The following is a 15,925-nucleotide window of genomic DNA, read 5'->3' on the forward strand; positions in this document are numbered from 1 at the left end:
TTTAGCAGTCTGAAGGTGATGGCATTGTCTTCCTGCTCACCTGAGAACCAGTGTTTGGGGTGGGAAAGGACAGCCTCCTTCTCTGGGTTCTGACTAGGGTTCCAGCTCTCCTCCCTACAATTCTAAGGGCTTTAGGACTTCCCTGGTGGCGCAGTGGTTAAGAATCCGCCTGCCAATGCAGGGGACATGGGTTCGAGCCCTGGTCCAGGAAGATCCCACATGCCTTGGAGCAACTAAGCCCATGCGCCACAACTACTAAGCCTGCGCTCTAGAGCCCATGAGCCACAACTACTGAGCCTGTGTGTTGCAACTACTGAAGCCCACAAGCCTAAAGCCCGCGAGCCTAGAGCCCATGCTCCGCAACAAGAGAAGCCACTGCAGTGAGAAGCCCGTGCACCGCAACGAAGAGTAGCCCCTGCCCGCCGCAACCAGAGAAAGCCCGTGCGCAGCAACGAAGACCCAACACAGCCAAAAATAAATAAATTAATAAATTAATTTTAAAAATAATAAATGAGGGCTTTAGTAGGGGCTGAGAGAGGCCCCAGGGATAGAATACTGCCCTGAGTCCCAGCCCAAGGTGCACTCTCAAGAAAAAGGACGGTGCCCATCCTGCAGCTGAATCCATCATTGGCCCCACATGTCCCCACCCCTGCACACCTCCCACCCAGGATGGGAGGAGTCTTCCATCCACTTCTCAGAGACAGAGAATGAAGTTCTGGTTCCTGCTGAATCCCAAGCCTGAGGGAGATTCTCCCAGACTCCCTGGGACCAGAAACCCAGGCCCTTCGGGGCAGAACACAGGTACCTAAGAGAGGGCCAATGAGCTGACAGTGAAGTCTGCACATGCACACACGGGCTGGAGACACCAAGATCCAGAGGTCCACGGAAACAGCCACCATGCCTCAGCCCCACGGCAGCCGGGAAACCTAGTGGGCAGAGCTTACTCAGTGTGGCAGGCCCCCAAGGAGGTCCATGTCCTAATCCCCGGCACCTGTGAATATGTTCCCTTATGTGATAGAGACTTTGCGGGTGGGATTAAGTTAAGGATCTTGAGATGGGCAGAGTATTCTGGATTATCTGAATACAATCACAATGTCCTTATAAGACAGAGGCAGAGGGAATTTGACTACTGATGGCCACGTGGCAACGGAAGCAGAGGGAAGCAGAATCAGAGAAAAGATGCTATGCCCCTGGCTTTGAAGATGGAGAGGCCACAAGCCAAGGAATGCAACCGGCCTCTAGAAGGTGGAAAAGGTGAGGAAATGGATTCCCCCGAGGCCTCCAGAAGGAAACAGCCCTGCTAAAACTGTGACGTTAGCCCTGTAAGACTCATTTCAGACTTAAGAACTGTGAGAGAATGAATGTGTAGTTTTAAGCCAGTAAGTTTGTGGTACTTTGTTACAGCAGCCACAGAAAACGAATCCACCCAGATCTCCCATATCACAGCAGAGGTGTGCCTGCCTCTTGGATGGAGCTCCCATCAACAAGCCGGCCTCTCCACGCCGTGCCCTCGTACACAGGAACACAGGTTCTCCCACACATCTGCAGCCGGGAGGGCTGGGGCTCCACCTAGCAGGCCAACAGGCCCCTTCTGCATTGGGAGGGGACAGTTCTACGCTCAGGGCTTCCCCATTCCTGGTGCCAGAGATGGTCCCTCAGGGCCAGACTCAACTGTTGATTTAAAAATATTTTATTCTTTAAAAAATACAGCATTCAACCATCTCGTCCTGCAATGACCCCCTGCCCCAGCCCCAAATGACCGCACCCCTTGTGGGCAAAGGCTTCTGGGCCATGCTGGGACCCTAGTCTCAGTTCCCCTGGGGGCCAGGTTCATGCCAGGTCCCCCACCCAGCCCCTTGAACCAGCTGGGCAGGGTCCCCAGATGCCCTGGGCACATGGATGAGAGGCAGGAACAGCAAAGGGGGAGGGTCGCAAAATGCCAGCCCAGTGGTCCTCGGAAGCTGCAAGAATGTTCACTCACCAGCCCTCCTGCTGCCCACAGGAGGCCACCCCAGAGCCCAGGCTGGGAAGGAGGGAGGTGGCTGCGGGGATGGGGTGGGGGTGGGGTAGGGGCAGCCCCACAGTTCCACATGCCAGCAGGGCTCGGGTCCCGCCACCTAGCTGTCGTCCCCATTCTCGCCGGGGCCACGGATGAGGCGCTTGTGGCCCCGCTTGCCCCCGGGGCCCTTGGGCTTGGCGAAGGCCTGCTTGAAGGCGTGCTGCTTGGGGTGCACCTCGTCATAGAGGAAGCTGGCCGTCAGCTCCGCCCCGTCGCCAATCTCAATCTGTGCAGGGCAAAGCAGTGGTCGGTCACTCCAAGGGTGGAGGGCCCTAACACACACCACCCTTGGTCACCACTCCTGGGGCACACCCCTGATCTCTCTCACTCTAGCCCTGGGGTGTCCTCTCAGATCCCCACCTGAAATGCACCTCCAAGAGCACAGAGCCTGGGGCCTGCTGCCCTGCAGGCCTTGTCACCCCCTACCTGCCTTCCAGACCCAGGAAAAGGAGAGCTATGGGTGTCACAGCTGGGGCTTGTCCAAGACATCAGTTACCTGGGCAGCCTGGGCTATGCACACTACTCCCTGGGCCTCAGTCTCCCCATCCAACCAACAGGGCAACAATGCCCCTGCTCTGCCATTCTCACGGGACCCTGATGCCCCACGTGGAGGGTGGGGTGACAGGGCCCTGGGAGGCGAGGCCCTAGGGAATGGGCGCCCACCTTCTTGGCGATCTCCAGCTGGAAGTCCTGCTCCACGGAATCGAGGAGGCGGCTCTTGCAGCTGGAGTAGAGCATGCGCTCCTTGATGCTGCACTTGTAGCCGGGCATCGAGTAGATGAACACTGCAGAGAACAGGGAGGTGAGCCGCGGTGGGCCTGGGACTCCTGCTGCCCCATGGCCCCTGCAGGCGGCCCACCCAGCTGTGGGCCAGCGCGGGGGCCCTGCTGTGGCCACTCACCCACAGACTCCAGGGGGTCACCCTCATGGGTGTGCTTGTAGAGGAAGAAGTGGTAGCGGGCGGCATCTCGGGGCACCCGTGATGGCAGCTGGGCCACGTCCGTTGGCTCTGTGTGTACCAGCTCGATGGTCTCCCGCTCCAGGTCCAGCTTCTGCCGAGGGGCAGGGGGAGATGTGAGGGCACCGTGCGGGGGAGGGCCCAGGCCCACCCTCGCCAACAAGAATTCCCTGAGGTGGGAACCTGCTGTCATCTCCCTCTCCCGGGGCTCCCCTCCCCCATCCTGCCATGTGGGTCCCTCTGAAGAGGCCACTCCTGGGCGCAGCCCCAACTCTGCCCCTTTGAACACTCTGCTAGAAGAGCAAGTCCCAGCAAGGACAATGAACAGGACAGTGGGGAGGGCCTTCACCTCAAGGAGGCATCACCCTTGGGCCAGCCTATCTTCAGAGCTGAGGACCCGTTCTGCTTGAAAGGGGGCAGGCTGGACCACTGGGGCAGAGGGACCCTGGCTGGGGAAAGGGGGTGGTCAGGGGGCTGCAGAGGGAGTCTGGGACAGGAAGGGGCTCAGAGCTGAGGGGTGAACCCAGGGGTGATGTGTGTACGCAGCGTGGAGGGCGGATTGAGGGACAGTGTCTCACAGGAGTCCCTGTGGGTGAGCCGGGGCCGGGCAGGGTAGGGGAACAGAGTGCAGCCACCACACGTGGCGACTGTAGGGAACGGGTAGGGATGGAGGGCGGCGTGTTCCCACCAGTACATGGGTGAGCTGACGTGAGCTCATGCGTGTGCGCAGGAGCAGGGTGGAGGTGCAGCACACCCTGAGTGTGTGCCTAGGGCAGGGAACGCGCACCCACCAGCTGGATGTAGTTGACCATCTTCTGTCTGAGCTGCTGAAGTGCCCGCTGGGCCTGAGGCTGCAGAGGGAAGGCCAGGCCCTGCAGGGTCTGGTGTTTGCTCTCCACACTGATCTCTGTCTTCACCTGGGGACAGGTGAACATTGAGCAAGGCCCTCACCTGCCCAAACCAGGGTGTAGCCCACCTGGGGAGCAAAGGCTTGGCCAGCAGGGCCTGACGTGACCTCGAGGGCCTCGGGCCAGGACTTCTGCCCACCCTGTCCAGCGCACCCACCTCGTTAATACGGATCTGCTGAAGTTCTCTCTCGGCCGAGGTCAGCGGGGCAGGCGCCGCACAGGATGACAGGTGCTTCTGGTACCCAGCAAAGGAGAGGTCATCCTGGCCGGTGGATGCAGAGGAGTAAATAAGCACCTTGGGGTGGGCTGGCAGAAGTCCACTAAGCACCCCAGCTTGCAGACCTTGGACCCTCGCAGCCCTCCCTACTCATCCCCAAGCCTGGCACCCACTTACTCTGTGAGCCTGTATAACACCTCACCCTCTGTGGGTCCATGACCGCAACCTAGTGGTCCTGGCCTTGAAGGGGGCGAGGGGCGCCCAGGGGAGGGGGCCTACCTTCACAGTCCCGAAGAGCTCATCCTTGATGTGGCCGCCCCCAAACTCCTTCTTCACTGTGGCCCGTGTGGCTGCATACAGCATCTTCAGCCGCACCTGAAGGGTGGGGGCCAAGCCATGAGACCCCTCCAGGCAGGGCTGCCCGTCCAGGAGCAGGCAAGAGCCTCTGGGTGGGGACCTGGTCACCTCATTGGGCCCACACACCCAGCAGAGGGCGCAGCAGAGCACCCAGCAGAGGGGGCGAGGCTGCAGTAGGTCAGCTCAGGCAGCAGGGGGAGCCGTTGTCCAGCCCAACCTCTGCTTCCCAGAGTCAGGCTGATCTGGCTGGACGCTCTCAGAGACCCCAGGCTCCAAGCGCAGGACCTCATCCCTTGCTCTCGTACTCTCTAGTGCAGGATCTGATGTCTCCCCCGTTCAGACTCCCGGGGCAGGGCCGTGTTATCTCAATCAGACCCAGCTTCCCCCCTCCTCCAATCTGGGGGTTGGGCAGGGGTCCCTAGGACTCACAGGGGAATTATCAGGTGACCAGGCGAGGAAGAGCCACTCGAAGCCCTGGGCGTTCTGCGTGTCCAAGCGGTAGAGCAGGTAGCAAGGCTGCTGGGCATCCAGCAGCGGCAGCACGGCCCCATCATAGTCCTGGTCCCAGCAGCCCACCAGCTCCCTCGAGGCACCCAGCACGAGCTGCTCTGGGGGCAGAGGCCAGGTGAGCCAAGGAGTAGCCAAGACACACAGCCACGTGCCCACAGCCATCGACAACGCGACCCTTCACAGACACCCACACACTCAGACCCACCGCACAGCTCCTCAGCACACAGCCCCACTGGGCCACCTCCTGCCCCCTCCTCCCTCAGCCTGGGGCTCCAGCAGACCCCCCAGCACACCCTTCTCAGAACGAATGTGCTATGGGAAGTGGGATCACAGCCTCAGGCCACAGGGATCTGCAGGCGCAAAGGCACATGGACAAGAGGGAGACAGGGGCTCTTACCAGACACTGTATAAACAGCTACCCTGCTGCCCCCCGCCAGCTGCAGCTTCCCCGGAAGTAACAAATCAAAAGCAGCCAACCTCTTAATGCCTGGGGCCGACCAGGCCTGCTACCTCCCTGGCTGGTGCAGAGTGGCTAAATGGGGTATCGAGGCTGGACATACACTTGACCTATCAGCCCACAGGGCCTTAGTGTGGCACCGAACACCAGCCCAGATGTGCACAGGCCCAGGCTAGAGGAAGAACTGGGGCAAGGGGACAATCACCGCCTGGCCAGTAGGTACCGGCACCTGACCACCAGGCCCTCCTGAGGGGGGCAAGGGGCCTGGCTGTCCAGGAGTCCCAACAAGCCAGGCATACCAGCCCAGCCGCCTCCCTCTGGCCTTGGCCTCCTCACCTATCCTCCCAGAGCGCAGATGGGATCAAGGCTGAAAACCAGCGGTCACGGGCCGACTGGACCCCAACAGCACTGCCCAAGTTGTTTAATTTGTTGCCAACATTTTTCAAACTGGGAAGTTTCACATAAGAAGTGGAATTCATGGCTTCTCTAGAAAAATCAGATCAAGCCACACTCAGTGGGAGCTGGGCAATGGCTGCCTGTCAGGAGGCCTGGACCCTCCTGGGCACTCCCAGGTGCCCCCACAGCTGTAATGCTGAATGCAGGTAAGGGCTCACCTAGAGACTCCTCCTGCTAAACGTCTACAGGGACGACCTGTCTGGGAGGCGACAGGGAAGGCTGAGGACTGGGGTCCCTTCTTTGGAGGGGTCCAGGAGGCTGACCTACCCCAATGACCCTGACCCAGCCTCTGAGGGCATCTGAATGTGGGGACCCTGGACAAAGTCCAGCACAACTCTGGCCCTAAAGCCTGGGGTGAATTCTGGGTCTGGGCAGACCCTGCTTTGACCCAATTCAATGTGTGAAAAGTCAGCTGGGCACCAAGCCCATTCGGGGAGCCCCCAGAAGGGCCCACTACTGCATGGCTACCAAGAAGGGCTGGAAGGATTTGTGGCGGCCCGGCCCACCCCCAGTCCTGGAGTCTGTACCCTTTACTTCCAGGGCCAGCCCCTCAGCTGTCCTCTACCCCAGGACTCTTCTACCCCAAGTCCCCCCAAGCCTCAGTCTAATCCTCTACCTCCTCAAAGCCCCTCCCCACTTCAGGCCTCAGCTCAAGCTCACCTGCCCCCCCAACCCCTATATCCCCAGCACCTCCCCTTGCGGAAGCCCCAGGTATCCCGGGTCCAGGTCAAGGCCTAGCCAAGCACGGAATCCCCTAGTCCTGCTCTCAAAGAGGCTGACACGAGTCCCTTCTCCCCATTGTGAGGGCACTTCCCAAAGGCAGGGCCCTGGCTTCTCCTTAGGAATCTCCCCCAGCCAGTGGCCAAGCGAGGCCAGGCTTGCCGACCACACAGGGAGGTGAGTGGCACTAGCCACACGGGGCAGTGCCTGGCCTTACTCACCCCCTGCCACCCTACCTAACCCAGCCCAGCCCCCTGACTAGGCCAACGGCCAACTACAGAGCCTCTGGGGAGGCTGGGCGGGACCCCCCAGGGAGGGCTCTCCTTGCTATCCCCCCTGCTTCAGCTTCCTACTCAGTGTAACAGGCAGAATGACCATGCCCACCTCCAACGCTCTCCTACAAGACACCTCCCATTTTCAGATGGGAAACTGAGGTCCTGAGGGGGCTGGAGGCCAATGTCCCCCCACCTCCCAGAGAAGCAACGGGGTCCAGCCACCAGCCTGTACCCTCGCCTGTAGGAAGCACTCACCGTCCTCAATGACGACTTTGATGAGCCGCACAGAACCAGCCCGCGCCTTGGCAAAGAACTCCTTCAGCTCCTCGGTAGCTACCAGAACAAGAAACATGGTGGAGGATGAGCAGACAGAGGGAGCACAGTGGGCAGGAACACACTCAGGGCCCGCTCTGTCCTGGGGGTCTGGTGGCGGAGCTGGGAGCCGGGTTAAATACGGCCCCCCATGTGACTGGGAACCTGAGACAGCCGCTGAACACAAGCTCCCAAATTTAGCCAGCAGAGGTGGCAGGCAGGCGGCCTGCTGGCTGGGATGGCTCTGTTGACAGGGCACATGGGGATGGGACAGCCCACCCGAGAATGGGGCGGGCTCTGGGACAGGCCAAACCAGCCAGAGTGAACAGCCCCCTCCTGTCCCCTGCCCCCCAAGAAGGCCCAGCACAGAGCTGGCCTGGGACACTCCCAGCACCATCATGTCCACAGACAGAAATACAAGAACAAATGCTCCCAATGCGCACTGCCCACTATGTCTACTCACACATGTACACGCATACACACACGCATGCATTGCATGTTGCACGTGCCAATGGGTACATACTCAGTCCAGCATGTGTGAACGAAACACATAAACACTATGGGACAGAGAGAGGAACAGAAATGCAAACGCCCTCATATATGAACACACCACTCAGCTGGTCTAACATAAATGGACACACACATTTAAACACACATTTAAACGTGCAAACACACAGACACACACACACAGATACAGGGTACTAATAAATTCACACACAGGCAAATGCAGAGCGTGGCTAACATGTGTGTACAGGCAAGTGGCTGTACAAAGTGTACACAGAAATACAGAGGTACACACTGACACACATGCATGCACACCCAGCCCCAGCCCACCAGCCACGCTGCCTAACCCTGAGAGGCCCTGGGGAGCCAGGCCAGCCCTGGCACAGCCCTGCCAGGGGGCGATAAGCCTCCACCACCAGGCAGCTGGAAAGATGAGTGACTCTCAGGGTCTCCTCAAAACAGACCCTGTCTTGGTCCCTGAGCCACAGAGCTGAAAGGTGACAGCCAGTGACCAAGGACCCAAGTGCAGAAGTGAGGATCATGGTCAGAGCTAGGGAACCATGGAAGTCACAGATCCACTGGTGGTTCAGAGAGGGAAACCAAGGTCCAAGTTGGGAAGGACCTACTTGGGTCTCTGGGTGCACAGGGCCAGGCCAGCATGACCTTGGGGCTGCCCAGGGGTCAGGAGAATTCTGCAGGAACACAGCTGGACGGCTGAGGTCAGAGAATATTTATAGGACCCAGCCCCGGCAGCTCGAGGGCGGGGTGGGGGGGGCCTTTAGGAAAACAAACTCTGGTCATGTCCTCAGGTGCCCATCATGCAGGGTGACCCTGAGCCTGAGACCTCACGCTGTGTACCACACTCCAAGGCCACTGGGTGGGCAGGGTCCCAGCTAAGCCCGGCAGGCCCTTGGGGCTGAGAGCAGCATGGCATGGAGACACAGCCCCACTGGGCCAGGACAGAGCTGCCCCTCAGAGGACCCCAAGCAGGTCCCTGATGAAGAGCTTGACCTCAGGGGCTCCACCTTTCCCATAGCTATCTGTGACCTCTGACCTCAATGAACCTCAAACTCATCTATAACATGGAGCTAATACCCCTCACATGGTTAGAGCCTCTCCTAGTAACAATTACTAATATTTTTTTAAGATTTTTTTCTGATGTGGACCATTTTTCTAAAGTATTAATTGAATTTGTTACAATATTGTTTCTGTTTTATGTTTTGGTTTTTTGGCCCTGAGGCATGTGGGATCTTAGCTCCCCAACCAGGGAATGAACCTGCACCCTCTGCAGCAGAAGGCGAAGTCTTAACCACTGGACTGTCAGGGAAGTCCGAGCAATTATTAATTTTTTATTACTGTAATGACGGCGGGACCGTGCTGAGCTGTCACTTCCACCTGCTCAGACCTCTCCCAAGGGAGAGGCTGACACGCCCCTTCTAGTGTTACCAGAACAAAGTGACACCCCAGTAGTGGAAGAGACATCCCCCTCCATGCCTCCTCAGTCACCATCAATAATCCAGAGGCCAGGCCTGGGACACCTGAGCCTCTATCATCAAAGATTCATGTCCCCCACCCCCACCCCCCACTGCCTTACCTCCCACCCCCCTCCCAGTAAGCCTCAGGTTACAGGTCCCTCCCCTGCCCAGCTCTGAGGCAGCAGATCCACACCTATGGCCAGGTCAGGGCTGGCACCTGGGCATCCAGGGTGATCTCTCCTGCCACCTCCTCAGGACAAAAATGGGAAGAAGTGGGCTGCTCCCAGGCAGAAGGAGGGCTGGGAGGGGGGCTCAGCCCTCAGACTCCCCTAGGCAGGCCCATCGCAGCATATGGAAATGAGGGAGTGAGGAAGGGCCCAGGCCACAGGACCGGTCAGCTTAGAGTGGGGAGGAGGAGCCCTAACTTCTGATCCCCTCTCAGTTGGAGGCAGCAGCAATGATCAGACAAAGGGGAAGGAAGGGGCAGGTCCGGTGAGGGGCTGTTCCCTTCTGTGGGGCTGAGTCATGAAGCCGCCCCTCCAGCTCTTCTTGGAGAATGGCTGGCCCAGACCCAGGCCCCTGCCTTTTCTGGTCCTGTGGGGTGTGGCCAGGGAAACCCTCTCAGGGCCAGCCACCAAGCGGCCACAACCACAAGCAGAGATCCAGGCGGTCAGGCTGCTTGATGGTGATGGCCCAGGGCAGGGAATCCTGATGTGGTGGGAGGAGTGGCTGACAGCCAAACCACTGGGCTATCTGGGCCTTCCCCACAGGCCAGGCAGCCCTCCCAGGCCAGTGACACAGGAGGACACTGAGGCCCAGGTAGGGTCAGGACACCTGGCTCCTGGCCACTGCTTCTTCCCCATCCTGTATAAGGAGGAAACCCGCCCCTTGGGGGAGGAGGGTGATGCTCTGGGCTGGAGAAGCTTGGGGTCGGGAGAGCTGGCCTGGAATCTCTAGGGTCAGGACCCTCTTCCCTGCCTCCAGCTTGGAGCAGAAGCCTTCCAGCACTGGCTGGGGCAGACTCAGGAGATCAGAGTGGAAAATGGCAGAGAGATCAGAGGTCAAGGTCAGATTGGCGACTCTCCACATCCCAATTAGAAAAAAACCTGTCCCAGGTTTTTCCCAGCCTAGTTCGTGAGGGTCCCAGGAAGAGCCCAAGGTCAGGGCACCCTCCTCACACAGACACAAACCAATACGAGCCATACACGCATCCATGGTAACAAATGAACACTGAAATGCACCCAACTTGTGCACACGCACACAGACACCCACAGACATGTGCACACAGTCACGAAACACTGATGTCTAAAGATGATTCCATGCGACAGTGTCCAATCAGCCATTAGTGCGTGTGCACTAGATGTACACAAGCAGTCAGATCCAGATGTGCACACACAGGACTGTACACACAAGACAAGTGCACATGCGTGCACACTCCCTCAGATGTGCACATCCGGGTACACCCACCCCCAGAAAGGAACAAAAATACAAAGATGGGCACACACAGGCAAAAATACATAGATGGGAACACCGATACTTCCACCCCAGCTGTGTGCGTACATGTACGCCCACCCTCAACTATGCACAGTAAGTCCGCATCCCACCAAGATGTGCCCACCCCAGGCGACCCGCGGCTGCAAAAGAGAACAGGAAGCTTCCCCAGGCTGGTGCCGGGGAAGAAACAGGGGCCGAGAGCCAGCAAGGGGGCGCAGCCGTCAGCACTGACCCTCGGCCCCCTGCCCGTCCGCCATCCGCCCTCACCGTGGATGCCGGTCTGGTGCGCCATGACTCTGTGCCCCGCTCCGCCCGCGCCCTCGGAGCCCTAGGCTTTGCCCCGGCCCGGCTCGGCTCGCTTGGATTCGGAGGAGGAAAAGAAGTAGGAGGATGTGGTGGCGGCCGCCCAGCCTCGCGCAGCTTCCCGGGCGGTGCCGCAGACCCGCCCCCAGAGCGCCCCGCCCCTGACGGGCGAGACCCGGAGGGGGCGGGGACTCGGGGCAGCGCGTGCGCGTAGTGGGCGCCTGGTTTCGGGTGGGCCCGCGACTGAGTTGATCGCCTTGTCCGCGCGCTTGCGCGTGCCGTGTTTGTGGCAGAGAACAGGGCCTGCGTGTGGCCGAGCGTGTGTGGGCGCACGCGTGTTTGAGCCTGTGCACCGTGATCCGAGTGGTCTGTGGCTGGGGTGTGTCCGTGAGTTCCGGCCCGGTGGGTTTGTAGGTGGGTGGGATCCACGCGTACCCCAACTTGTGGCCTTAAAGCGGGCGGGGGGCGGGTGTGGTCTGTGTGTGGATGGGCGCGCGTGCGTTTGAGTGGCATCCCTTTCCTCGGAGACGTTTCTTGAGCGCCTCCTGTGGGGCCTGGGCTCCTCGAGGCGTCCCGGCCCGCAGGCCCTGCCCTAGCAGTGGGAGCCCAGACCGACATTCTACTAGGCAGTCAGCAAATGAGCTGTGTCTGTGGCAGTGAGCGCCCTGTGCAGAGTAAGAGACCACTAGGAGGAGGTGATATTTGACTGGAGACCTGGAGGAAAGCCTGGTAGAGCGAGGGAAAAGTTTTCTGAGAAGAGGGAATCGCGTGTGCAAAGGCCCGGAGGTTGAAGGAGGGTCAGAGCTTGGTGAGTCTGAGAAACTTCCCAACTCCTAATCAACTTCTGGCTCCATACACAGCAGACTTGCCTTCTCTGGCATCAGCCCCTGCCTGCTGTTACCAACATAATGTATCTTCTAGGCCACTGTGACTGAGTCAGGATGAGCACTTGACCCCAGTCTGTCCAGTCAGAGCCTGTCCTGGGACTTTGGATGGGAAGATTAGAAAGGAGGTGGGCTTTGGGGGCTGGGGTTGCTGAGAGTTGATGATGGATGATGTGGCCTGCCTGGTATCTAGCCCCAGCATGAGCTCCCTGCTCCCTGTCCCTCTACCCCACCCTAACTAGGCAGAATTGAGCCCTCCTCTGTGTGCCCCAGACCCTGGGTTTCTGGTCTCCTGAGAGTCCAACTCACACAAAATTGAAAGATTTTCTTGTTCATCTTCCTGTGCACGCCCTGAGGACTGAGCCTGTGTAGTGGGCCTCCACAAGAACACTTCGCATTTCCACAGAACCATAAGAACCTTGACCTCTTGGAAACAGGACTTAACCAAGAAAACAGATTGATGAAAAATAATAAGGTTATGTTCCCTATTAAAATGTCCATCACTGGGTGAACTACATGGCATCCTTAACATCAAGGTCTCCCCTGATACCTGGTTGGCCCGACCCTACATCATTCTCTTTGTTTTTATCACTACCTGATTCATATATTTACTTGCTTATTTGTTTATTGTCTTCCCCCCACCAGTCGTTAAATTTTTGCCCCTGCTCTATCCCCAACACCTAGAACAGTGCCCAGGATTAGTAGGTGCTCAATAATATTTGCCAAATAAAAAAAGTGTCTGAATGAACTATGAGTGTTTGTGTTGCACACTAACTATGACTGGACACATTTACTTAATCCTCATGACAGCCCTACAGGGTAGGTGTTATTGTCTCCTTACAGATGAAGAATCTGAGGTTTGGAGAGATAAAGTGATTTGATCAGATTCACAAGGTAGTGAGTGTCCCCAAGAACCTTAGTTTCCTTTACTCAAATTGGAACAAAGGATGAGAAATCCTGCTGGGCAGTGGCCCTCATCGCCTCCATCACTGTCTCACACCTGAGTGATGAGGGTTTAACCAGAGAAAGGAACTTCCTGGGAGACTGGGATTGGGGCTCAGTCCTGCGCAGTTTCAGAACCTAGGATGCAAGCGAGGAGCCTAAGGACCAGTGGAATATCTGAACAGACTCCATCTCTGGCTGAGATCTGGTTTCAGGCAGAAAGATGAGAAAGCTGCACACAGCTCCTCAAATGAGTCTAGGGATGATCAGAGTGTCCAGGAGCAGGTTGGTTGCTCCTTTCTTGCTGATGTTTCTCAACAACGAGTCAGCCATTGAAATTATTAGAACATATTTTTTTTTCAGGTGGATCAAAGATTTAAATTTTTTTTTTAAAGTGAACTATAAAAATACTGAAGAAACAAAGGGAGAAGATTGTAAAATCTTCGAGTAGAGAAGTCCTTCTGAGTATGTCACCAAACCCAGAAACCATAAGAGAAAAAAACATTTATTTACATTAAAAATAAAAAGTCTATGTGGAAAAACCCACCATCAAAACCAAAACACAGGGCTTCCTTGGTGGCGCAGTGGTTGAGAATCTGCCTGCCAATGCAGGGGACACGGGTTCGAGCCCTGGTCTGGGAAGATCCCACATGCTGCGGAGCAACTGGGCCCGTGAGCCACAACTACTGAGCCTGCGCGTCTGGAGCCTGTGCTCTGCAACAAGAGAGGCTGCGACAGTGAGAGGCCCGTGCACTGCAATGAAGAGTGGCCCCCGCTTGCCACAACTAGAGAAAGCCCTCGCACAGAAACGAAGACCCAACACAGCCAAAAAATAATAATAATAAATAAATAAATTTTATTAAAAAAAAAAAAACCAAAACACAAACATAAAACTGTAACTGGCTACAAACAATGTACTTGCAAGTCATTTCAAAATAAAGAGCTGATTTCCCTTATATATAAAGAGCTCTCATAAATCAATAAGAAAAAGACCAATGGCCCAGTAGAAAACTGGGCACAAGATACAAAAAGACCATCTACAGAAAAGGAACTGTGAAAAGTTGGTATCCTCTCCTATTAAGATAAATGGAAATCAGGGACTTCCATGGTGGCACAGTGGTTAAGAATCCACCTGACAATGCAGGGGACATGGGTTCGAGCCCTGGTCCGGGAAGATCGCACATGCCGCAGAGCAACTAAGCCCATGCGCCACACCTGCTGAGCCTGCGCTCTAGAGCCCATGAGCCACGGCTGCTGGGCCCACATGCCACAGCTGCTGAGGCCCACCCACCTAGAGCCTGTGCTCCTCAACAGGAGAGGCTACTGCAATGAGAAGCCTGCGTGTGGCAACGAAGAGTAGCCCCCGCTCGCCTCAACTAGAGAAAGCCCACGCACAGCAACAAAGACCCAACGCAGCCAAAAATAAATAAATTAAATTAATTAATTAAAAAAAGATAAATGGAAATCAAACTAGACTTGCATATTTTTTACTTATAGGTAAAGATTAAAAATTTTAATAAAAAATTGCAATGGTCAAAGGATGGGGAAATAGACTGATTGGTGCAACCTTCATGTAGGACAATATCTACAAAATTATTACTGTGTATTCCCCCCTTTTAAATTGAGGTGAAATTCACATAGCATAAAATTAACCATTTTAAGGTGAACAATTCAGTACATTCACTATGTTGTACAACCACCACCTCTGTCTACTTCCAAAACATTCTTTTTTTTTAATAAATTTATTTATTTAGTTTTGGCTGAATTGGGTCTTTGTTGCTGCATGTGGGCTTTCTCCAGTTGAGGCGAGCGGGGGCTACTCTTCTTTTTCTATGGATTTACTTATTTTGGATATTTAATATGAATGGAAGGATAAAATATGCAACCTTTTGTGTATGGCTTCTTTTTTTAAATATTTATTTATTTATTTGGCTGCACCAGGTCTTAGTTGCAGCATGCAAACTCTCAGTTGCAACATCTGGGATCTAGTTCCCTGGCCAGGGATCGAACCTGGACCCCCTGCATTTGCAGCATGGAGTCTTAGCCACTGGACCACCAGGGGAGTCCTGTATATGGCTTCTTAATATAACGTTTTGGAGGTTCATCTACCTTGTAGCATGTATCAGCATTTCATTCCTTTTTATGGCTGAATAGTATTCCATTGTGTGTATATGCTACAATTTGTTTATCCATTCATCCAGCTGATGGATATTTGGGTTCTTTCTATCTTTTGACTATTATGAATAGTGTTGCTATGAACAATGAATGCCTTTGACACAACAGTTCCATTACTAGGCTGATCCTACCAATATGCCCACACAAAAAATTATAAAGCAAAAAAATGAAAACAATCTAACTGTTCATCATTGGCGGGCTAGCTACATAAAGTCTGCATATTTGCAGAGACTGCTCTGCAGCCCTCTCAAGGAACAAGGCAGCTCTTCAAGGACTGATACAAAAAGATAGAGGTATCTTATGTGAAAACTTCAGGTGCAGGATACAGTGTAGAGTATGCTATCATTTGGGTAAAGAAAAGGAGGGGAAGAGGAAAGATTTAACATATATATCTATATAATTTTTATTTATCCATTTATTTAAAGTGAGATATAATTGACATATAACATTGTATTAGTCCAAGGTGTACAACATGATTTGATATATGTATATATTGTGAAATTATTACCACAATAAGTTTAGTTAATAACCATCACCACAGAGTTACAAATTTTTTTCTTTGTGATGAGAACTTTTAAGATCTATTCTCTTAGCAGCTTTCAAATATACAATGCAGTTTTTTTTTGTTTTGGCTGCATTGGGTCTTTGTTGCTGCACGCGGGCTTTTCTCTGGTTGTGGCGAGCAGGGGCTACTCTTTGTTGCAGTGCGCAGGCTTCTCATTGTAGTGGCTTCTCTTGTGGAGCATGGGCTCAGTAGTTGTGGCTCGTGGGCTCTAGAGCGCAGGCTCAGTAGTTGTGGTGCACGGGCTTAGTTGCTCCGCAGCATGTGGGATCTTCCCGGACCAGGGTTCGAACCCATGTCCCCTGCGTTGGCAGGTGGATTCCTAACCACTGCGCCACCAGGGAAGCCCTACAATAC

At 55.2% G+C, this 15,925-nt stretch overlaps 2 protein-coding genes across 3 annotated transcripts in view; both read right to left on the reverse strand.

Moving 5' to 3' along the window:
* Nucleotides 1-1,674: 1,674 nt before the first annotated feature.
* TWF2 (twinfilin actin binding protein 2) lies at nt 1,675-11,147 on the reverse strand. 2 transcript variants are annotated; one of them, XM_082414530.1, is made up of 9 exons: nt 10,970-11,147; nt 7,173-7,250; nt 4,929-5,107; nt 4,422-4,517; nt 4,083-4,187; nt 3,809-3,934; nt 2,961-3,111; nt 2,723-2,844; nt 1,675-2,285 (listed from the first exon to the last, which is right to left on the reverse strand). In XM_082414530.1, exons 1-9 carry the CDS (start codon nt 10,992-10,994, stop codon nt 2,118-2,120), a joined length of 1,050 nt encoding a protein of 349 aa, XP_082270656.1. In that variant the 5' UTR covers nt 10,995-11,147; the 3' UTR covers nt 1,675-2,117. The 2 variants fall into 2 exon arrangements, with proteins under 2 accessions (XP_082270656.1, XP_082270655.1); XM_082414529.1 differs by lacking the exons at nt 3,809-3,934; nt 10,970-11,147 and having other exon boundaries at nt 7,173-7,357.
* A 4,256-nt stretch (nt 11,148-15,403) lies between these two features.
* Nucleotides 15,404-15,925, reverse strand: part of WDR82 (WD repeat domain 82) — a 30,767-nt gene continuing 30,245 nt past the window's right edge. The window contains exon 8 of the mRNA XM_082414548.1: nt 15,404-15,916. Coding sequence (XP_082270674.1) covers nt 15,891-15,916 — 26 coding nt within the window. The 3' untranslated portion in view covers nt 15,404-15,890. The remainder of the gene's footprint in view (nt 15,917-15,925) is intronic.

Source organism: Balaenoptera physalus (genome assembly GCF_965194825.1).
Source record: "Balaenoptera physalus genome assembly, chromosome: 11".
NCBI lineage: Eukaryota > Metazoa > Chordata > Mammalia > Artiodactyla > Balaenopteridae > Balaenoptera > Balaenoptera physalus.

What these genes read in the sequence shown, in the direction of transcription:
- TWF2 (XM_082414530.1), bottom strand. Translation starts at nt 10,994, where the DNA reads ATGGCGCACCAGACCGGCATCCACG. An exon ending in GCACCAGACCGGCATCCACG is followed by an intron (nt 7,251 to 10,969) that starts GTGAGGGCGGAT and finishes TTGTTCTGGTAG; the next exon opens with CTACCGAGGAGCTGAAGGAG. An exon ending in GGTCACCTGATAATTCCCCT is followed by an intron (nt 4,518 to 4,928) that starts GTGAGTCCTAGG and finishes CCCACCCTTCAG; the next exon opens with GTGCGGCTGAAGATGCTGTA.